Source organism: Micromys minutus (assembly GCF_963924665.1).
Source record: "Micromys minutus genome assembly, chromosome: 1".
Lineage (NCBI taxonomy): Eukaryota > Metazoa > Chordata > Mammalia > Rodentia > Muridae > Micromys > Micromys minutus.
Window position 1 is genome coordinate 157,141,320 of NC_137969.1, and position 23,207 is coordinate 157,164,526.

At 42.8% G+C, this 23,207-nt stretch overlaps 1 protein-coding gene and 1 pseudogene across 2 annotated transcripts in view; both read left to right on the forward strand.

Annotated features, from left to right (window-relative positions):
* Positions 1 to 23,207, forward strand: part of HADHA (hydroxyacyl-CoA dehydrogenase trifunctional multienzyme complex subunit alpha) — a 34,916-nt gene that overhangs the window by 4,507 nt on the left and 7,202 nt on the right. The window contains exons 2-12 of the mRNA XM_080935597.1: positions 1,709 to 1,750; positions 2,469 to 2,539; positions 4,917 to 5,050; positions 5,982 to 6,120; positions 7,742 to 7,861; positions 8,029 to 8,131; positions 14,181 to 14,303; positions 14,910 to 15,028; positions 17,172 to 17,228; positions 20,468 to 20,577; positions 21,411 to 21,545. Coding sequence (XP_080791723.1) covers positions 1,709 to 1,750; positions 2,469 to 2,539; positions 4,917 to 5,050; positions 5,982 to 6,120; positions 7,742 to 7,861; positions 8,029 to 8,131; positions 14,181 to 14,303; positions 14,910 to 15,028; positions 17,172 to 17,228; positions 20,468 to 20,577; positions 21,411 to 21,545 — 1,153 coding nt within the window. The remainder of the gene's footprint in view (positions 1 to 1,708; positions 1,751 to 2,468; positions 2,540 to 4,916; positions 5,051 to 5,981; positions 6,121 to 7,741; positions 7,862 to 8,028; positions 8,132 to 14,180; positions 14,304 to 14,909; positions 15,029 to 17,171; positions 17,229 to 20,467; positions 20,578 to 21,410; positions 21,546 to 23,207) is intronic.
* Positions 3,615 to 4,005, forward strand: LOC308419732 (small ribosomal subunit protein uS8-like; annotated as a pseudogene). The gene has a single exon. The product of its transcript is annotated as a small ribosomal subunit protein uS8-like (transcript).

Here is a 23,207-nt window from a genome sequence, read left to right on the forward strand (position 1 = left end):
AGTGAAGAATTAGAGAGAAGCATAGAAGATATGGTTTGATGTGAACATGAGTAAAGATGAAGGAGAAAAATATGGTGTTCTGAAGAACCCTAAAAGCTGCTCACCACCTAAAGCTTGCTTAGAACAGGGTAGAAGCAAGCCTTTATGATGGAGGGGCCATAGAACAAATTTAATGTTTGTCCAAGATTCCCCTTAGATTCCCTATCTTCTACCTAGAATCTAGCTGGAAAGACCTCTTGTGTGCTGGCTTGTAGAAGATCATCATTGTCATTGTTAGAGAAAGGCCTAGTCCTGATCATGGGAACTGACTGCTGCAGGTGGGAGGGGTCATGAGTCTGAGGTGACTGACGTGAGAAAGAGGTATAAGATTCCTCAAAGTACAGTTTAATAAGAACTCTGAACAGGATAATCTTTAGCAGCAAGACAAGAGGACTTCTCACACTCTGAGGCAGGAGGATGGAAATTATATACTAAGCCAGAGTTGCTCACAGCCAACCAGAAAACAGCTGGTCTTCCTCAAAAACTATTTTGGAATACTAGTGTCAGTTGAGAGGTGGTCTTGGGGACTAGACACAATTCAGTGGCAGAGTACTTGTCTAGCGTGCATCTCTGGGCTCAGTAATCCTCAGCACTAAGCTTGATGAGGCACACCCTTAATGACCACAGACCCATAAATATCTTTGAGTTCAAGGCCAACCTCATCTGCATAACAAGTTCTTCTAGGCCAGCTGTGGATGACTGGAATTTAGTGTGAAATAGGCTGGCATCAGACTCACATCTTCCTACCTCTGTCTCCTTAGTGCTAGGATTCAATTTTTGCGCTACCATGCCTGTGGCTTCTTTAGTTTGTTTTTAAAGTTTATTTTTATTGATATGTCAATGTGCATATCAGTGTATACCACATGTGTGGGTACCTATGGAGGCCAGAAGAAGGCATGAGATCCTCTGGAGCTGGGCCATTATCAACCTTTCTGCCAGTGTGGGTGCTGGGCACATGCTTTCTTTCACTTGCTGGCCTGGAAATCACAGAGGTCCACTTGCCTCTGCCTCCCCAGTGTAGTTATAGAGGTCGGAGGTCCTTAGCAGGACTTGTGCTGAGGATGTACATCTTAGAGGTATAGTGTTTGCCTAGCATACAGTAGGCCTGGGTTTGATCCCAAGGGGACAGGGAACTAACACGGATGCCAGCAAAATGGGTCTCACTAGGCTCACATAGTGTTAACAGGGCTTTCTGAAGCCCCCGAGGGAAACCCGTTGCTTTGCATTGTCTATTTCTAGAGACAACCTGTGGTCTCTGCTTGTGCTCATCTCCTTCCTTTAGCAACCTTGCGCCGGTGGGTCACAGTCACATGTCTCTGATTTTCACTGTGATCACACTAAGTCCATTTAGGTAATCCATGATACTTCTCCCATATTCAGAACGATCTTAATTCCACTTCAGCCAGAGCCCTTCATACACTCACCTTGTAGATATGCACCCTCCTTTTTTTTCAAGGGGAGAGCATCTTCTCCCTGCCTTACTCACTATGTGGATAATTATTTGACCTGATAATTAAAGGAGAAAGGTAATGGGTTCGCCAGAATAATGACCTAGAATACATTGTTCTGATTTGGGGGTTTATTGGTGTGAATTCCAATTTTTCTGATTTGACAAATATTAAAGAAATTCTGTTTCAGGAAGTAATTTTGAAACATTCTTTTCTTGCAGGCTGCATTTGCCGCAGCTTTACAACGTCTTCTGCTTTGCTGAGTAAGTTTACTTTCCTGTTTATGTACTTAACATTGCTTTTTATAATCCTTTTGTTCTTTTAAATGATAACATGACTTCATCATATTTCCCATTCACTTTCCTCCCTCCATCCACTCCCATACACTCCTCTAGTTCTTTTAAATTCATGGCCTTTTTTTTTTTTTTTTTAAGATTTCTTTATTTTACATATAAAAGTGTTCTATCTATATGTACACCTGCATACCAGAAGAGGGCATCAGATCTCATTACAGATGGTTGCGAGCCACCATGTGGTTGCTGGGATTTGAACTCAGGACCTCTGGAAGAGCAGTCAGTGCTCTTAACCACTGAGCCACCTCTCCAGTCTCATTGTGTGTGTATACACATATACATCCCAATATATATGTATCCCTAACTATATGTATGTGTTATATACATATGTTGTGTGTATGTATACATATACACACACATATGACACACACACATATATATACATACATACACACACACACACATATAACAAAGAAAAAGAGGTCATGAATTTGAGAGAACAAAGGGAGTGTATAGGAGGGGTTGGAGAAAAGTAAATGGTGTGTGTGGTGTAGTCCTAAATATATATGTGTGTATGGCCCTAAATATAACTGCCCATTCCATATAAAGGTACTTGTATGTGTATGATTTTAACATGACTTTGTAGATGTGTTTTACAATAAGCATGTTGTTGTCTTCTCTTTTTTAGGCAGAACCCATATTAATTATGGAATCAAAGGGGATGTGGCAGTTATTCGGATTAACTCACCCAATTCAAAGGTACCTGAACTTCCTTTAGTTAATTTCTACCAACCACAGTTATGAATCCTATCCTACATAGAAATTAAATCTGCCTGTCTTGAAGTGGACCTGTCTCATGATTTTTAAATTTTGGATGTTATATGGATGTCCTTGAAAGAGAACTCCTTGGGGCCATGGGTGGTAGTGCACACTTTTAATCCCAGCACTTGGAGACAGAGGCAGGCAGATCTCTGGGAATTCCAGGCTAGCCTGCTCTACAGAGCAAGTTCAAGGTCAGCTAGAACTTCATAGTGAAACCCTGTCCCACCCCCCCAAAAAAAAAGAAAGAAAAGAGATTCCTTCCTGATGGTGTTGATGGTGTTTGGTTGGGGAAGCAGAGGCAGGTGGATCTCTCTGGCTTCCAGACAGCCAGAGCTCCTTAGTGAGACCCTATCTCAGTAACAGACAGGCACAGAAAACCAATTTCTTCTTGTTGCCTCTTCGTGTCAAATTAATATCAAGATTAATAAAACTAGCCTTCTGTGATTGCTTAGAGTGAGGATGATAGAACATGTTGCTGATAAGACTTCCTCCACCTCATTACTGCCTAACAGAGTCGTTCATCACAACAGGTTGGCTGGGGTAAATAAATATGGACACTAACAGTCATTGTTCATTGTAGGCTGTCTGGGGTGAATGTGTATACTTGGTTTTTGAGCCTCCTGAGGATTTGAATGACCACTTTCTAGTCCACATGCTAGAAATCAGGTTACATGAAAATAGAAGCTAGATCTTGGCGAATTCAACAGTGTAGGCAGCAATACCCCAAACTTTAGCCAAGAACAGATTATTGCAGGAATTCATTCTCTCCCCCATTTCAAGTATAAAAAAGTCCTATAGGCAGAGGCCTATACAAATAGGAGATTTTAAGCCAAGCATAGTGGCTCACAGCACCTGAGAGACACAAATAGAAGTCTAGGTCATCCTCAGCTACAGAGTTCAAAGCTAGCCTGGACTATATATAAAACCTTGTAAGAAATAGGAGGATTGGAGTGTTTGTAAAGCTCCGTGTTCATCCGTCCCATATCTGCTCCATCACCTTACCCCAGTCACCATGGTGCGAATGAATGTTCTGGCAGATGCTCTCAGGAGCATCAACAACACTTAGAAGAGAGGCAAGCGCCAGGTCCTCCTCAAGCCGTGTTCTAAGGTTATTCAGTTCTTAACTGTGATGATGAAGCACGGGGCACATTGGTGAATTTGAGATCACTGGTGATCACAGAGCTGGGAAGACCGTTGTAAACTTCACAAGAAGGTTGAACAAGTGTGGAGTTATAAGTCCTAGGTTTGATGTTCAACTCAAAGACATAGAAAAATGGCAGAACAACCTGCTCTCATCACGGCGGTTTGGTTTCCTTGTGCTGACAACCTCCGCTGGCCTCATGGACCACAAAGAGGCAAGATGAAAACATACAGGAGGGAACATCCTGGGATTATTTTTTTAATGTAACGCATAAATAAAAGTTCTGTGGACTATGAAAAAAAAGAAAGGAAGGAAGGGAAGAAAGAAAGAGAGGGGGGAAAGAAAGAAAGAAAGAAAGAAAGAAAGAAAGGAAGGAAGAAAGAAAGAAAGAAAGAAAGAAAAGAAAGAAAGAGAAAGAAAGAGGAGGACCTGTACAGGAAACACCGAACAGCTACCACAAATTAACAATAATTGGAGCCTGTCCCTTCACTGGAGTTAGTCTTATACTGACTAACCAATGATTCACGTTTGATTTGTTTTTACCTAATATTCTGAAGTTCATACTATATCTAATTTTGATCCCTCCCGTTTTTAAAAATATTGGATAGGTTCCCCACAACCACCAATAAATATTTGTAGACTTACTAGTACCCTGCATATGACGGGGCTCCCTGTGTGCCCTGGCTGGCTGGCTGGGAATTTTCTGTGTACACCAGGCAAGCCATAGGTTTAACAACAGTCCTCCTTCCCCTGCCCTCTTAAGTACTAGGATCAGAAGTAAGGCCAACCACTATGCTAGCCATCCCTGTTTAAGACCATCCCACTTTTGTTTGTATTGTGGGTATGATTTGGTGGGGGGGGAAGCTAAGTCTCTTCTCCCACCTTCGCATGGGATTTAAGGCTCAAGCTCAGGTTGTTGGGCTTACAATGACAAGCCAGTTAACCACCGAGCATCTCTCCCGCTAGTGAGACCCATTGTTAAAGGGAGGGGTACTAATAGTCACTAAAGCTGCTTGAACAGGAAGCTGTTAGGTTTTAGGGGGTTTTGGTCTGTTTGTGTTATGGTTTTGTTTTCTTCTAGCAATATGTGTCTGCTGCATAAACAGACTTGACTATGATGGTCTGTATGTATGTGAAATTTCCAGCCCTTAGATGTAGCTCTTTCTTGTGTAGGTAAATACATTGAACAAAGAAGTACAGTCAGAATTTGGAGAGGTAATGAATGAAATCTGGGCCAACGACCATATCAGGAGTGCAGTCCTCATTTCATCGAAGCCCGGCTGCTTTGTCGCAGGTGCTGACATCAAGTAAGTCTGTCATGCTTGCTTATGTACTGCTAAGTAGTACCTTCTCTAAAATAAGATAGAAGTAAATTCTCCAACAGGTTGGTTTTGAAAGTTATTTCCCAGGGTATGATGAAGCTCATGAAATAAGAGGATGTGTTGCTTAAATCATAGATGACTAAATGCAGCTTTTTCTTAAGTTAACCAAGAATGAAGGCCTAGTTTTCATCCATCAGACCAGCAAACATTTAGGGTGCAATTTGGCAGTCCTTAGCAAAATTGAAAGTCAGGGGCTAGGGAGATGGCTCGGTGGGTAAAATCCTGTTGCTCAGCCGAGGATCTGAACGTGAGTCCCAGCATCCATGGGAAAAGCTGGGCATGGTGAGTCTGATTGATCACTTTGTCTCCAAAAGTATGACATGAAGAAGACACCTGATGTTGTCTTCCACATGTGCCTGCACAGGTGAGCACACGTGCAATGCACAAACACAAGATGTGGGGGCAATATATACGTTCCAGCCACACCCTCCCCCCAGGTGTATATGCTAAAGAAACCCTATTCTATTCATAAGGACCAGTGTAGAAGAACTATCGGGCCTATGTACACACAAATAAGGAAGCATTTGAAACAAGCTACAAGTCAGTAGGAAACAGGCATGTCTGGCGGGTAAAGACTACATAGCTTAAAGAGGTTAACTAGATCCAGACTATAACCTTAAAACTGTCTGATCTGATAGTGAAAATATTTGCCAGGTGGTATTCTTGTTAGAACTTTGTAGTCAGTCGTTTGTTATAGAGCAAAGTAAATTGTGTAACATGTTCCATTCTGTGTTTGAAGACTCACTGCCAAATATCGATAGACACTGTGGTAAGTGTATAGTGGGTGAAGTGTTATACAGAGTAGGTCACAGTTTGATCTCTCCTTTTGTGTTGTTCTTTTCTGTCCATATCTCAGCATGCTAGCCTCTTGTACAACACCCCAAGAAGCAACACGAATATCACAGGAAGGACAGAAAATGTTTGAAAAACTTGAAAAGTCCCCAAAGCCTGTTGTGGCCGCCATCAGTGGATCCTGCTTGGGAGGAGGACTTGAGGTATAGAAGAATTCCTTTAGGCTACTGTTTCACCTATAAACAGTAAAACAACAGTTTTCTGAGTAGAAGCGGTTTTATTTTCAGCTGTCACATGCCTGAATGGTTTTAATTCTTAATTCATGAGAAATGGCAAGTGACAGCCAACAGTGAGCCAAAGAATACTGTTTCCATTTACATCAGGGGAGGAGCCGCACCTGTGAAGGCTTTCTCACCTCTGAGTGCCTGCTTCAGGTTCACAGGGCTTACTTACAAAGTGTGTGTGTGTGTGTGTGTGTGTGTGTGTGTGTGTGTGTGTTGTGACACGACATACGGTTTCTTGTGAGTAGTAAATATAAGATTGAAAAGTTTTCAATCTGTAAAACTCTTCAAAATAAGGTCAAAGTGTCTTTCTTTTTTGAGACAGGATCTTGAGACTCACAGAGACCTGCCTGCCTCTGCCTCCCAAGTGCTGAGGTTGAAGGCTTGTGCCATGACCAGCTAAGAAAGAGATTCTTACCAGATTGTGCTGTGCTTTTTTAGATTTATTTATTTCCCAAGAAACAACTCAGACCTTATGAAGCTCAAAAAGAAGGAAGGCCAAAATGTGGAAGCCTCAGTCCTTCTTAGAGAAAAAAAAAAGAAAAAAAGAAATCATGTATTCATCATATATTATTATGTAACAAATTTTGTGAGCTACAATAATATTTATAAAGTAAATTAATTAAAGAAAAAGAATATTCCTGCTGCTCCAGGAAAGAAAAAAAGATTTATTTATTTATTTATTTATTTACTTACTTACTTATTATAGCTGTCTTCAGAAGAGGGCATCAGATCTCATTACAAATGGTTGTGAACCACCATGTGGTTGCTCGGATTTGAACTCAGAACCTCTGGAAGAGCAGTCGATGCTCTTAACAACTGAGCCATCGCTCCAGCCCAGTGCTGTGTTTTAAAAAGAGAAAAAGGAAACATTAGTGATCATTTGTCACATACTGGACTGTATGCAGGGTTTTTATATAATTAATGAAAGAAACCTGGGCCTGATTCCCAAAAGAATGTGATTAACAAGAAAATTGTTTCAGAAGTATTCTATATACAGTGTAGTTGTATTAAAAAGCAACAATAAGCAAGGCCTGTTAGGAAACTGCAAGTATACCTGATTAACTAGAAGGAATCGTCCCATTAATCTTGCCTCAGCCGCACAGGCAGCTGGGTCTACCATCGTGGGTCATTGTTACCAAGATTTGAGGAGAATTGTTTGTTATTACTGCTTTTGCTTTTAAGACAAGTGTCTTGTTATGTTGATGAGGCTGGTCTCAAACTCATAGGCTCAGACAATCCTCCTGCCTCAGACTCTTGTGTAACCAGAACTGTGGTAGTACACTTCTGGCTCGAGTTTTTTTATTGGTAAATTCCATTGCCATCAATATTTTTAAAGAGAATAGCAACCTAAAGGGGGGCTAATAAATTATGAAAACAGATAGAAAAGGTAAATTGTAGAGTGCCAAGTGTCAGCCTAAGGAATCATGCCGTATTTTGTGTTACATTTCTGCTTATAAATAATCTTTAGAACTGTCAACCTAGTGTCAGAATGTTCCAGTTAAATTTTCTAACATTCTAATTTTCTTTGATTTGTTTGAAGCTCGCCATAGCATGCCAATACAGAATAGCGACAAAAGACAGAAAAACAGTATTAGGTGTCCCTGAAGTGTTGCTGGGGATCTTACCAGGAGCTGGAGGTACCCAGAGACTGCCCAAAATGGTGAGTTTAAGATTCCCCCAATACCATGAGCTGCAGGCTTGACGGAAGCACCTTTACCCACTGAGCATCTCACCAGCCCCACTTTTCCTCTGAAGTCTGTTCACTTGATGATTTGTAACTAACAACCACCCTCATTCCCCCTGTACTGTCTCTTGCTTGCATGTTAGGTGGGTGTGCCTGCTGCATTTGACATGATGCTGACTGGTAGAAACATTCGTGCAGACAGAGCAAAGAAAATGGGACTGGTTGACCAGTTGGTGGAACCACTGGGTAAGTACTAACATGACGAAGTATAGTTCCTTTAGACTTGCTTTATTTTCTGGTCCTCTTGAATATTACTTAGGATGAAACTCAAAGCTTGTAAGAAAGAAGTAACTATTTTTGAGAAGTCACATTTTCTTTTTTACTTTTTGGGGGAAATAGGGTGAGACAGGGATTCTCTGTGTATCCCTGGCCATCCTGGAATTTCCTCTCCAAACCAGGTTGGCTTCAAACTTCAAACTCAGTAATCCACCTACCTCTGCCTCCCAAGTGCTGGGATTAAGGCATGCATCACCACCAACCAACAAGGAATGATGTTTTCTAAGAGCTAATAATTATTTTCACCCCCACACTGGTTTCTAGTTACTTTATTGATCATTTAGATACAAGAATCAGTTCAGTCATCAGCACTGCCGTAAGTCACCTGTGTTCCTATCTGTGTGTAAGCCTTCAGTCTCTGGTGAGTGGGTCTTTGTTTTGTTTTAATTTTTGTTTGGAGTGTGTGGGATTAAACTAGGGTCTTCTGCACGCTGGGTGAGTATTCCATCAATGAGCTGCATACCTCCCTGTTTTTTAATGATACAATAAATACATGAAACAGCCAACCTCAGAATGTTAGCAGAAGAGATCTACCTACGTGCTATTTTCCTGCAATTTCTGGTGGCAATAGAAACCTCTAAAATGTACACTCATCACCTCCTGGTGCTTCTTAAATATCAGCATTAAGCAATTACTGAAGGCTCAGTGTGGTCGCACATGCCTGTAATCCCGGCACTTAGAACATTGAGACAAATGGACTGTAAGCTACCTTGAGCTACAGTGTAGAAAGTTCCAGGGCTGCATAGTGAGACCCTGCCTCAGAGAAACAGACAGGAGCTATTGAGATGACTCAGTGGGTTAAGGCACCTGCCACCAAGCCAGAGGCCTGAGTTTGTTCTCCAAAATCCACATAGTGGAAGAAAAGAACTGACTTCTACTAGTTATCCTGTAGCCTCTGCACACTCACTGCGGCCTGAATATACACACCTGCATGCACACACGTGCAGACAAAAAAGTTTGTACATCCAGTTTCAAGGTAGTTTTTTTAAATGTAATTTTCCAGTTTTCAATGAACAATTTGAGTTTTAACAAATATAGTTATGTAAGTACTACAACAGTTAACATTTCTAATGTGTAGCTTTTTGTTCCTTCTTTCATTGAGCATGCTTTTGAACTACATTACGTTATTTTATATATATAATTTGTTTCTTTCTAAAAATGATTACATTTACTTCTCCCATGGGTTATATGTGTATATATTGCATACACCACAGCATGCATGTCAAGGGGTCTTGGAGTTGGTTCTCTTCCTGCACTTTGTGGCTTCTGGGATTAATCTCAAGCCTCAGACTTGGTGGCGATGTGCCTTTATCTGCTGAGTCATCCATCTGCCCAGGTCGATCTTCCTATTGAGGACTGTTTTATTTTATGTATGATATAGTCTGTTTATCCATCCACCAAATGATGAACTTTGTGTTTCTAATTGGAGACTGTTCTGAATGAAGCTTCTGTGAGCATTGGTCTAAAAGCCTTTATGTGGACATAGTTTTCCTTTCTGTTGAGTGACACTGAAGAGTGAATTGATAGTCTGTCTGTGAGCTATTTGTGTGTTCATCTCCTAAGAGACCATCTACCTATTCCCCAAAGTAATTACCAGTTTTTATTCTATCAGCATGAGACTGAGTGCTTTATCTGTATGTACACCTGCATGCCAGAAGAGGGCAACAGATTCCAGGATAGAGTTGTGAGCTGGTGCTGGGAATTGAAATCAAGAACTCTGGAAGAGGAGTGCCATTCTCCAGCCTAACATAAGACTTTATTACAGTTTAAAGCTTAAGCCTTTTGCTGGGTTAATCTGCTGCCTAGCTTATCTAACTTAATCCGCCTGTCTAGCCTAGATCCCTCAGGGCTAGCGCTCTGCCTTTCTCTGTGCTGCTGCAGTCTGTGTCTGTTCCCTCTTGATTCTTTCTCTCCTCCCTGTGTCACTCCTCTGCCCAGAAGTTCCACCCTCTTCCTTCTGCCCGAGGTCAGCAGAGAGACAACCTCTGATACATTTCTCAATTGTCTCTAAACTGGTGTGGACATTCATCCTTTACAAAACAAAAAAACCCAGTGATGGGCCATAGAAATGATAGTACCAAAATGCTGCCCTCACTTGGTCTCTGCTGGTACAGAAAAAAACGGAGACTCTCCCTCACACAGTGTGAACAATGATTACCCCAACCACTTCCTATATATGCTCAGTTCATTTTGTTTGTTTTCAGAGTTCTTACTATATCAGGATACAACTGTCAAATATGTAACTTGAGGATATTTTCTCCCTGTCAGCAGCTTCTCTTTTCACTTTCTAAGGTTGAATATTTTAATTTTATGAAGTCCAGTGTGTTAAGTTGTCCATTATTATTGTTATCATCATGAGCTTGTATGTGTGTGTACTCATGTACGCACATGCACATACATGACATTACACTCATGTGGAGATGAAAAGACAATTTTATGGATTTCATTCTCTCCTTTAATCATTACATGGTTTCTGGGGGTCAAATTCAGGTCAGCAGGCTTGTGTGGCAAAAGTTTTTACCACTGGGCCATCTCTTTGTGCACCTCGAAGGTGTTTGTTTATTTGTTTTTTCCCCGTTTTGGTATTTGGAGGATTTTTGTAGATCGTGCTGTTGACTTGGTATCTAAAAACTCCTTTCTGATTTAAAAAGCACAAACATTTTTCTCCTTTGCTTTCTTCTGAAACTATTCTTGTTTTGGCTGCTGAACATTGGTCTGTGGTCCATTTTAGGTTTACATGAGTATCTTTACGCTTTTGCATACAAATACCAATGTTCTGCACCATTTTTTAAGAAAATTATTCTAGTTGGGCATAATGGTATATATCATTAATCAGAGCATAGGCAAGTAGATCTCTGTGATTTCAAGACCACCTTGTTCTGTAAGACCTAAATTGAGTCCTATCTATTTGAGGTTTCCATGAATGAGACGAGAGCGGGGATCGATACAAAAGCAAGAGATTTATTAGTCCAGTGCACCAGGGTGGCCTACATCCAGAGGAGAGGCAACCCTGAACCCTCCATCAGTATAGTTTTTATACACTTAGTAATGGGTGGCTAACAGTGATGGTGACCAGGCATGCAAGCATTGGTGAGTTTTTTAAATCAATTGGCTGCTGCCAACGTGGGTTACATCTCAGGACCTATGTCCTACATTCCATGGCTGCCCAGATAAGACACTTCTCCCCAGGAAGGAGTACTGCTTGGTGCCTGCCTGGGTCATACATTAAGGTTCTTCCCCTACGTTCCATGGGTTGCCCAGATAAGGTTGAAGCACTCTTTGGAGGGTGCGAGTCAGCGAAAGCCCTTAGTGGGAGAGGGAAGCTGTAAGACCATCAGTGGGAGGGGGAAGCTGTAAGGAGGGTGTGGGACTGTAAAAGACCTTAGGGTGCCTCCATTCTATGTGGAATGTTCCAGGACGGGCAGAACTACTTTGAGAGACCCTGGCTCAATTTTTTTAAAAAGTGGAGAAGGGGTATTATTTTTTTCTCCAGTGAACTACAGGGACCTTGTCAAAAGTCAACTATACTATTTCCAGTTAATTAGCCTTTTGTCAAACACAATGTGGTCTTGAATATTGATTTATCAGATATTATATTCCTCCAACTATGATCTATTCATTCAAAATTATTTTTTCTATAATAGTTGCTTTGCATTTGAATATAGATTCTGTAATCAAGATCATCATACCTACAAAGATTATAGAAATAATAATTCTTGCTAGAATTTTGATTAGAATATTGTCTTAGTTAGGGTTTCCATTGCTGTGAAGAAACACCATAACCAAGGCAACTCTTGTAAGGGCAAACATTTAATTGGGGTTGGCTTACAGTTTCAGAGGTTCAGTCCATTGTCACCATGGCAGGAAGCATGACAACATGTAGGCAGATATGGTGATGAAAGAGCCTAGAGTTCTACATCTTGATCCTTCAGAAAGAGACTTCTGCTGGTAGCTAGGAAGAAGGTCTTTTCTGCATTGGGTGGAGCTTGACCATAGGACCTTACTGCCTGTTTACCCAGTGACATCCTTCCTCCTCCCAAGTTCACACCTAGTTCAGCAAATCTGTACGTACCTGATGGTGCTTCTAATGAATAAAAATCTTAGGGACCAATCACTGGGCGAGGAGTAGGCCGGGCTTCCAAGTTGGAGGAGAAAAGAGGAGAGAAGAAAAGGGACTTGGGGACTGAGAAATTTTTGGGAGTGAAAGATGTAATGAACTAGAGACCCCCAGTTAGATGGCAGTCTTCAGGAGAAGGAGGAATATGGAGGAAGAGAAGGATGACCCAGATCTCTGTGACTTTAAATAGCCACAAGTAGCTTTGAATAGCTTATAAGGGATGGATTATTACAGGACAATTTGTCTTATCTAGGTGGGCAGTTTATATCAATATCAGTTGTCTCTGGGTTTATTGTGTGGATGTTTTGTAGGGTGGGAATTTACTGGCATAAATCTGACTGATAAATTATAAGCCTCAAGAATTTTGATTTTACTGGGTTACTGGGAATTATGACTGAGCAGGGCGGTGAGGTAGGTGGTCACTGCATGGTGCTGCTGTGGAGGCTGAGAGACTGCTGGGGACAAAGAGTAATCAGCACTAGTGTATCATGGTGCATTTTTACATTTTTTTTATTATTTAACGCAATAGGAGGGTTCTTGCTTTTGGGTTTTTTTTCTTTTTTCTTTTTTCTTATGTTTTTCTTTCTGGCTTAGATGGTTTGGGGTTTTCGGTTTGTTTGTTTTTTATAGTTTTATTTATGTTCATATGTGTATCTGAGTATGAGTGTGCCCCTATGTATGTGCATATGCCTTTGACTCCCATGAATCCAGAGTTACAGGGGCTTGTGAGGTGTCTCACTGCTAAGGAATCCTTAAACAAACAGGCTTTATGAAGCCTGGCAGGAAAAAAAAAATGGCTCTGTAGTAGGACAAGGTATCTTTAAGATTCTCATTTTCTCAGTAAGAAGGTGTCAGCTGATGTTCTGAGGTAAAGAGACTGGGAGGAAAGGAATCTGGCCCCAGAATAGAAATAGGAGTGAGAACATAGCCAGCCTATGACTTGTGACCTTGCCTGTGCCTCCCCTAAGGACTGTGGTGTGAAGTGAGGACTGGCCACACTCCAAGTGTGGTATAGGGAAGGCAATATCTCCTGTGTCATATTCCCAGTGCCATGTCCATAGCCCTCAGGAGTAAGTGCCTCAGTTAGTCATGGTTCTTGGCCTAGTAGGATGACCTTCACCCTAAAAGGTATACCACTTGCAGCCCTGTGCCGGTGTTGTTTTCCTGCTTCTCTGGTCTTCCTTGGCCTTAGAAAGTTCTCTTTCGTGAATATGCTGAGCAGGGCTAGCCAAGAAGCCCTTCTAGGTAAGCCTGTTGTGGAGCTTCTGCTTAGAGTCCCTGGGCCTTGGCTGTGTTCAGGATAAGGAGGCAGTTGACCTTCGTGAACTCTCTGAGCTTTGGTTTAAAGGTTTACTTCTAATTCTTCTGCACTCTGATTCAAAACAAGAGAAATCACTTACCGGAGTTATGTATTTGCAGTAAGCTCCTCCCTCTGGAGACTTTGTTTCCAAAGTACTTGAAGTGTGTAGGTGGCTTTCTATACTCCAGGGCCTCAGACAGCCTGGCCGTGTCAGTCTACACTGCCCATCAGATGTACCACTGAGCTACAGACATAATCTAATTCCTGCTTCCAACAGGCTCACAAGCTGGCAGGAGCCATAAATGGGAAGTTAGTTGCTGTTTTAGTTAGGATTGCTACTGCTGTGATGAAACACTGTGACCAAAGCAAGTTGGGGAGGAAAGGCTTTATCTGGTGTATGCTTCCACATCACTGTTCATCATTGAAGGAAGTGTGGGAACCTTCCTGCTACAGGTTTTATCTGCCCAGGACTGGTTCAAGCTTGATTTACATTTCAGTCTTTGCAATCATTTTGTTGTTGGTGTTGTATTTTGTTTTTACAGGACCAGGAATAAAATCTCCAGAGGAAAGAACAATTGAATACCTAGAAGAAGTTGCAGTTAATTTTGCCAAAGGCCTGGCTGACCGGAAGATCTCTGCAAAGCAAAGCAAAGGCCTGATGGAGAGTAAGTGTCCTTGTTCACAGCACACAGCAGTGCCCCTGCCTGCCCCTGAGCTGCTTGAGACCCTACTTTAAAAACAAAAAAAGAGAAAGATGCTGGGTGGTGTTGGCACAAGCCTTTAGTCCCAGCACTCGGGAGGCAGAGGCAGGAGGATCTCTGTAAATCTGAGGCCAGCCTGGTTTACAGAGCAAGATCCAGGACAGCGAAGGCTACACAGAGAAATTCTGTCTTGGAAAACCAGGAGGGAGGGGTAGGGGAGAAATTTGTGCTTTGTGAATAAGCCTTAAAGGGCACAACTCTGTCTCGTGTACAAATCCTCAGCTTTAAACTAACAGCTAAAGCCATTGTTTAAAGGCCTGTTATTGGAAAGTTTTAAACATTGATACAAGAGTAGATTATAATAGTGTAATATGGCTGCAAGTCCCCAGACTAAACCTTAACACATACAAAGGAGTTAGAGCATGTTGAGGCCACACAGCGCAGAGGACAACAGTTCCATTGTGTTCCTTCAGATGGCTAAATTTACTGTAGTGCTGGGGAGTCTGCAGAACAAATGGACAAGGGAGCCTGGATCATCTCAGTAATGTCTAACCACATTTTACCTTACAGGGCTGACATCATATGCCATGACTATCCCATTTGTCAGACAACAGATTTACAAAACAGTGGAAGAGAGAGTCAAGAAGCAGACCAAAGGCCTTTATCCTGCACCTTTGAAAATAATTGATGTGAGTCACCCTGTGCGCCCACCTTACCCCGAGTTCTTCCTCTTACTGGAAGCAGTGCTCGCTGTTGTGATGCTGAGCAGTGTGTGTCAGCTCTGCACACTCGCTCACTGCTCCTCACTGCTCCTCACTGCTCCTCACTGCTCCTCACTGCTCCCCACTGCTCCTCACTGCTCCTCACTGCTCCTCACTGCTCCTCACTGCTCCCCACTGCTCCTCACTGCTCCTCACTGCTCCTCACTGCTCCTCACTGCTCCCCACTGCTCCTCACTGCTCACTGCTTGCTCACTGCTCCTCACTGCTCCCCACTGCTCCTCACTGCTCCCCACTGCTCCTCACTGCTCCTCACTGCTCCCCACTGCTCCTCACTGCTCCTCACTGCTCCTCACTGCTCACTGCTTGCTCACTGCTCCTCACTGCTCCTCACTGCTCCTCACTGCTCCTCACTGCTCCTCACTGCTCCCCACTGCTCCTCACTGCTCCCCACTGCTTTTCACTGCTCCTCACTGCTCCTCACTGCTCACTGCTCCTCACTGCTCCTCACTGCTCCTCACTGCTCACTGATCCTCACTGCTCCTCACTGCTCACTGATCCTCACTGCTCCTCACTGCTCACTGCTCCTCACTGCTCGCTTACTCACTCACTTGCTTGCCTGCTTTGGAAAAAGAGTCTTTGTATAGCTCTGGCCTTCAACTCACTCTGTAGACCAGGCTGGCCTAGAACTCCTCTGCATCCTGGGTGCTGAGACTAAAGACCTGCACCACTACTCCCAAGACATTTCCATTGCTATAATTCTTAAGAAGACCTAATGATGTAGAGGCAGTATGAAAAGACGAAGGAAGATAATTTAAAACTCTTAATTAAAATTTAAAATACTTTAAAACTTAGAACTTTTCAGACTGAGAGATTCAAGAACTTATAATCAAAACTGGAGAAGGCAGGTCTTTATAGAGACCCTGTCTTAAAAAAAAGAAAAGAAAAGAAAAGAAAAAGCCAGGTGTGGTAATCCTCACAGTCTGGGAGGCAGAGGGAGGCAGCATTCTAGTCAAGCCTGCTCTACGTAGAGGATTATAGGACAGCCAGAGCTACCTAGATTCTGTCTCAAACAGAAGACTGGGGAATAAATTCATTACAAAATATTGGCTGGGGATATAGCTTTGGCAGAACCTTTGTCTGGCTTGTATAAACCTCTAGATTCAGTCCCCAGCATTGTAAAAAAAGAATTATAGGAAACATGTCATACACATCTGTATTCACACTTAAAACAGATAGCTATACAGGATATAAAGCAGCAAAAAATCAATACCAGGTTATCAGTGCTCAGAGGAAGCAGTCAGTAAGATGAGGTAGAGGCTCCCAGGCTCTGACCTGAAGGGAAACCTAGGCCATCAGGATGGGCAAAGTTAGGGAATCTGGAAACATGAGCGTATTCAGGGAGCATTTCCTGAGACCCGCTTCCAAAGGTGAGCAGTGAGGTCTCAGTCTATATAGCAAGACAGGCTAAAGGTAGTTTTAAAAGGTTAACAGTAATGAACTAACCCAATTCACTTTGTCCTATACTTTAGTATTTTCATGGTAGTGGGTCAAAAAGGACTAAGAGAAATACAATAGATCTATCAGCCAGCTGTCTTGATAGTAGAAGATTGATGAATAGACTTGAATAAAAACAGTACTGCCTGAGAAGTTTGCCCCGAGAGGTCTGCCAAGCAAAAGTGAAGAGTTTAGATATTACAGGAAGACGGGGTGAGAAATGTAGATCATTTAGTTTTTACAGAACATGGGGTTTGTTTTATTTCCTGTCATATGTATAAATTATGGTGGTCAGGCTTGGGGTCATTCCTTTGTCTTTTCTATTTACCACCTTATATGGTACAGCGCCTACTCCAGATGTCAAGTCAAGGTGCATAGAGTTCCTAGCTAATGTGACTAACACAATCATGCACAGAGAAGCAAGCAGAAAGTGCTGGCCTTAGAGAGACGCTGCAAGAACAGCTTCCTTTCCTGCTGGGTTCGAGAGCAGCGGAGAGACAGTTCACCCAGGGCCTGCCCTTGCACACAGCCTGATAAGACTGGTACTTTTACTCTGCATCACTTTACCTCTAGCCATTCTGTTGCAACACTGAACACGCACATTTGTGGCTTTTAGGCTGTGAAGGCTGGACTTGAGCAAGGAAATGACGCTGGTTATCTCGCTGAATCACAGGTAAATTATTTTTCTCCAATTTATTTGTAAAACACTAAAGACCCAAAGCTTCATTTAAAGCCGAAAATGTTTATACTATATTAAAGCACCCTGTATGTGAAACCTAGTACATGTTTTTCTTTTTGAAATTTTATTTTTTAGTATTTTTTTAAAATTTTATTATTTTATTTATTTACATTTCAAATGTTATCCCCCTTCTCAGTTTCCCCTCCACAAATTCCCTGTTCCTTTTCCCCTCCCCCTGTCTCTATGATGATGCACCCACTCCCACCTTACTACCCTAGCATTCCCCTACAATGGGGCATTGAACCTTCACAGAGCCAAGGGGTTCCCCTCCCATTGATACCACATAAGGCCATCCTCTGCTACATATGTAGCTGGAACCATGGGTCCCTCCATATGTACTTTTTGGTTGGTGGTTTAGTCCCTGGGAGCATTGAGAGGTCTGGTTGGTTGATATTATTGTTCATCCTATGGGGTTGCAAACCCCTTCAGTGCCTTCAGTCTTTGCCCTAACTTCTCTATTGGGGTTCAGTCCAATGTTTGGCTATGTGCATCTGTATCTGTATTGGTCTGGCTCTGGCAGAGCCTCTCTGGAAACAGCTATACCAAGCTCCTGTCAGCGAGCACTTGTTGGCATCAGCAATAGTGTCTGGATTTGGTGTCAGCAGATGGAATAGATCCCTAGGTGGGGCAGTCTCTGGATGGTCTTTTCTTTAGTCTCTGTTCCACTTTGTCCCTGCATTTCCTTTTGACAGGAGGAATTCTGGATAAATATTTTTGAGGTGGGTGGGTGGCCCAATTCCTCAACTGGGGCAGTGCCTGTCCACTGGATATGGTCTCTAAGGGTTCTATCCCCTTTGTTGGGTATTTCAGCTAAAGTCCTCCCTGTTGGATCCTGGGAACCTCTTGGGTCTCTGACATCTGGGACTTTCTAGTGGCTACCCCCAGTTCCCCTCCACTACTGCTACACACCTACTTTTAAATTCCTGACCCTCTGTACTTCTGCCCCATCTCCTCCCATATCTGAACTGACCCCCTCTTTTCCCTCCTCCTCTCTCCTCCCAGGTCCCTTGCTCCCTCTACTTCCTGAGATTATTTTCTTCCCCCTTCTGAGTAGGACTATAGCATCCACACTTTGGTGTGGTCTTCCTCCTTGGATTTCATATGGTCTGTGAGTTGTTTTACTTCTGGCGGTCATTCTTCTCTATGACCGAGTGGTTTGAGAGTGGAACAGTGTCTGCAATGCTTGAAACGGCTCAGTACTGAGGTGGAGTGGGAACAGGAGCAGCCACCCCTTTCTGACCCATTCGTGTGAACACCTTTAGTCTGCATGTGGAATGATTTTGTTGTTATGAAATGCATAGATTGAGAACTGAGGATGTAGGTCAGTCAGTGAGGATATAGGCCAGTGTAGAGCGACTGCTTATAGTATGTGCAAGGTCCTAGGTCCAACCCCTACCAGAGAAAACAGGAAAGCAAACACTGATTTACATGTATACATGTTTACTAAGGCTTACAGATGCAACATTTTTGATGAATTAGAAAAAGACTGCCATGCAATCAGAAACAGACAAAGAAGCATGTGCTGACTAGTCTTACCCTTTCACAGCTCTCAAATGTCAGTGGCGTAGCAGATTTAAGGGAGTGGAATGGGTAATTTAAGTTTTATTCATTGACACTCTGGTTCCTCATGGATTGCTCATGCTTTCCTCATACTTTAAAGATCATAATGAGGAATACATACGCATAGGTATATACAGAAAAATAGAAGCACATGGCTCACAAATCAGTAATGTCCTCCCACGTCTACAGTCCTGCATCCAACTACTGAACAAACACATTCAGGAGGGTGGATGTCTTGGGTCGAGAGAGAGTGGAAGGGCATTGGGTACATATGAGTAATGTATTTATCATATGCATATAAAATGTAAAATTACATTCTCCTGAACATATAAACTTTTGTTGTTAGCAACTAAGTGTACATAATATTTGCCTTGTATTGGGTATTATACTTAATCTTAAGTCAACCTGAAATGTGCACATATTGTATCATTTTATGTGAAGAACTTGAGAATTTGTGCATTGTATCTCTCCTAAGGTCCTAAAACCAGTGTTTGCATGGATTCCAAGGAGTGGCTTGTACTCGACATTTTATGTGTGTGTGCATTCGTGTGTTTGTGTATACACATACATAAATGCATATACATACTTTTTATATAAAACCACTTATCAAAACCTATTGAATTCATGACTTGATAGATCTTTGCTCATAATTTGAATCCATAGGATATCCAAATAGAACATGCTATTTCCCAATGAAGTATAGTCTGTGGGCCATTATTTCATGTTGTTAGTGTGTATAAGTAATGTTTTCAGAGTGATATTTGTTATTTCTTTGCAGTACTATTTGAAACCCCATAACTATGCCAGTGTGTGCTAGCAGCGTTAACAATATGCATCTGTATAATAATGGAGAGTCCAGTTGTTTTGCTAGTGTTTATTAATCCTCACAACAGGACTGTGAACTAGGCACCTATTTTCCCATTTAAATAGTGAAGAAAGCTTGACAGAAGGAAAAGGCAAGACCGGGGGCAAACCCAACTGTGTCAAACTGAGATTCCAGCTTTTATGCTGGAAGACACTAAACTGGGACTCATCCTTAATGCTGAGACACTTTGAAAGTAGCAATGGGAATGGTGCTGACCGCCTACTGCACTGGAACGAAAACTCAAGTCCCTAGGACTCTGTTCAAGTTCTGCCTTAGGCAGCATGGCCCTAACATCTGGACCTGGAATGGTAAAATCCATCTGGGCATAAGAATCTCAACCACTGGCAAAGGTTATCGACCTCGGCTGTTAGAGTCTGAGAGCTGTCACATCAAAACCTCCTTCAAGGCCAGGTGTGGTAGCAGAAGCAAGTCAATCTCTGAGTTCAAGGTCAGCCTGGTCTACAGAGTAAGTTCCAGGACAGCCAGGGCTACACAGAGAAACCGTTTTTTGTTTGTTTGTATATTCGTTTTTTAATTAATTTTAAAATTAATTAGTTAAATAAAACAAAAAACTAACCCTCCCTGAAAGCAGTGGTGATATGCTCCAGAGGACAGTGAGGAGGACAGCTGCCGCACCTGTGGAACTAAGGCGCTGGGCGTTCCCTCTGCTGTGCAGAGCAAGGGACGGAGGAATTCCATCACCAGGATCCCAGACTTCCATCTTTCCTTTTTTCTTTTTACCTTTCAGAAATTTGGAGAGCTTGCATTGACCAAAGAATCAAAGGCCCTGATGGGGCTTTATAACGGCCAGGTCTTGTGCAAGAAAAATAAATTTGGAGCACCACAGAAGAATGTTCAGTAAGCTGCCCTGCTTAGAAAGCCTGAGAATTTGCTTTGCAGCAAGCATGTAGGTGTTTAAGATCTGCAGAACTAGATTAGCCCTCAGCCTCTTCTGCCCTGGTCAGCCAAGCCTTTATTCCAAGTACATTCTTGTTTTCAGATCCTCCGAGTTTTCTCAAGGCCCTTCTAGCAGCCTTATAGAGCTTTCTCATCTCATGATGATTCCTTGGCAGTCTGGTTTAGGTCTCACATTTCAGACCAAAGGCACACTCTGCGGGAGCTGTAATTCGGCTCTGCTGGTAAATACTTGCCTGACATACAGGAGCTCTGAATTCACAAACCAGGTATGGTGATGCAAGTCTCTTAGCCCTGCACATGTGAGGGTGAGGAGTTCAAAGTCATCCTCTTCATGGTGAGTTCAAGGTCAGCCTCAGCTACTTAAGACCTGTCTCAAAAAAAACGAAGAAAACCCAGAAGCTACTAGTAAGGAGACTGAAGTGCCCTGGCTAGGGCGGTAAATGATGGGAGAAAAAAGAATGACAGGAAAAGGTTAAAATCACTGTGAAGTTATCAAACAGACCAGTCTTCAGACATACCTTGGTTTAGATTAGACATGGTTTTCCATGCTTTGGGCAGCTGAGAGTTGGTTTAGTTCTGCCTTCATGGAAAGACCAAGTTTTTGGACCCAGTGAATTTTACATTATCTTTAAAAATCAAAAACGTATTATAGATAGAAATTTTCAAAAGCTCTTACACTTGAGGATGGTGTGGTAGGTTTATTGGCTCACAGCTTGGGTAGTGTTTCCCAGCTAACAGATGTTCACCAGAACCATTTGATCCTGTTCCTCCAGGCAGCTAGCCATCCTTGGCGCAGGGCTGATGGGGGCCGGCATTGCCCAGGTCTCTGTGGATAAGGGACTGAAAACTCTTCTTAAAGACACCACAGTGACTGGGCTGGGCCGGGGACAGCAGCAGGTGTTCAAAGGGTAAGTGGCCTGTTTGTACCAGGAGGTGATGGGTTTGATTCTGTCTTGTTTTTTATACAGGGTCCTTTTGCCTGAACATAAAAGCACCATACTTTATAGTTTCACCAATTTTTTTTAAGAAATACTAATTGTTCTTTCAACTCTTTTTCTTGATAATATCATAGGTTGTTAGCCTTTTAATGTTTCCTTATTAGTAGATATTTTAAATGCCATTTGATTTTATCCTTTGGTATGGAACTAGGAGTTCTTGGTCGGGTGTGTTTGGCTAAGGCTTGCTGTAGCCGCCCCGGTGGAATGGATTATGGGACCTGCACAGCTGTCTTCAGACAGGGCTCAGGGAGGGAGTGCGAGGGCATGTGCTGAGCACAGAAGGTGAAGGCACAGCTGAGCCCTTGCCAGTGAGCCAGATGCCCAAGGCCTGCAGACCATCTCCAACTAGACACCCACATACAAGCAGCATAAGTAAAGGTGAAACAAACGTTTTAGGGTAAAAACGAAGGCTGTTTTTCACCCCACCCAGTCCCGTCTCACATGGATGCCACCAGTTTTGCTGAGAGGAAATAATGTCAGCTCGGCCAGATCGAGACTGTTTTCAGCCCAGTGTTCTGCACAGACATGGTGGGTTAGCTGGCTGCACTAGACCATCCTGCTTGGGACTTTTTGCTGTGACGGCATGTTTCCTAAGTGGATTTGTAGCTTAAGCATACTGTCCTCCCTCATCTGTGGAGGAGCCTGTGCGCTGCTACCACAGTGCTGGCCAGGACCTGGCAGGCCAGAGATGCTGCCAGATTACAATGTAAACTAAAAAGGAGGGGCAGTGTATACAGCAACACTCACCTAGGCCTCGTCCTCTACTTACTTCCTTTTGCGTTTTAGTCCTAGTGCGTGTCACTCGCCATACTGCTGACTTGGGACATGTTTTCTTTCCCTTCCCAGAAACAGTTTCACTCAGCATTTGAGTCGGTCACGGCTGTTAGCACTTAAGACAGCCTGCTGTGGCTGACTCTAAGAAGCCAGCCCATGCTTTTAAGGCCTTTATTGGACAAAAAGAGAAATGTTGTATGCATTAGTATTTTCCCTGTGTGTATGTGTGAGTGTTAGATTCTCTGGAACTGGAGTTACAGACAGTTGTGAGCTTCCAAGTGGGTGCTGGGAGTTGAAGTTCTTTGGGAGAGCAACCAGTTCTCTCAGTTTCTCAGCCATCTCCCCAACCCCTTATTGGACACGTCTGTGAACTTAGCTTTGACTTAGTTTTTCTTTTACTTAAGGGAGTTAGTGAATGGGTTTTCAGTTCATTCAGAGGAAAATTCTCTTATTTATTCTGAAAAGTATGGTTAAGAGGAACCTAAAACAACTCTCTTATTCCTTGGCAATAAAAAGATTCAGTAACTGAGTAACAAGAATCCTTTGTGGTTCTCCCTGGGAAAAGACAAGTTTGGTTTGCAACTTGTATGCTGAGAGAAAGTGGGCTGGCAGCCTGAAAAACAGCCCTGGTCTGGAGCTGTAGCTCAGTGTGAGAGTGCACTCGAAGGCCCTGGATTCAATCCCCTGTGCTGGGGTTGTGGAGCGGTGGGAAGAGGGGGACCATAGATCCTCTAGACTATTAGAGAACAGTGCAAAGGGTACAGAGGTGTTAACACCGCTGGTCTGGGCATGGGGACA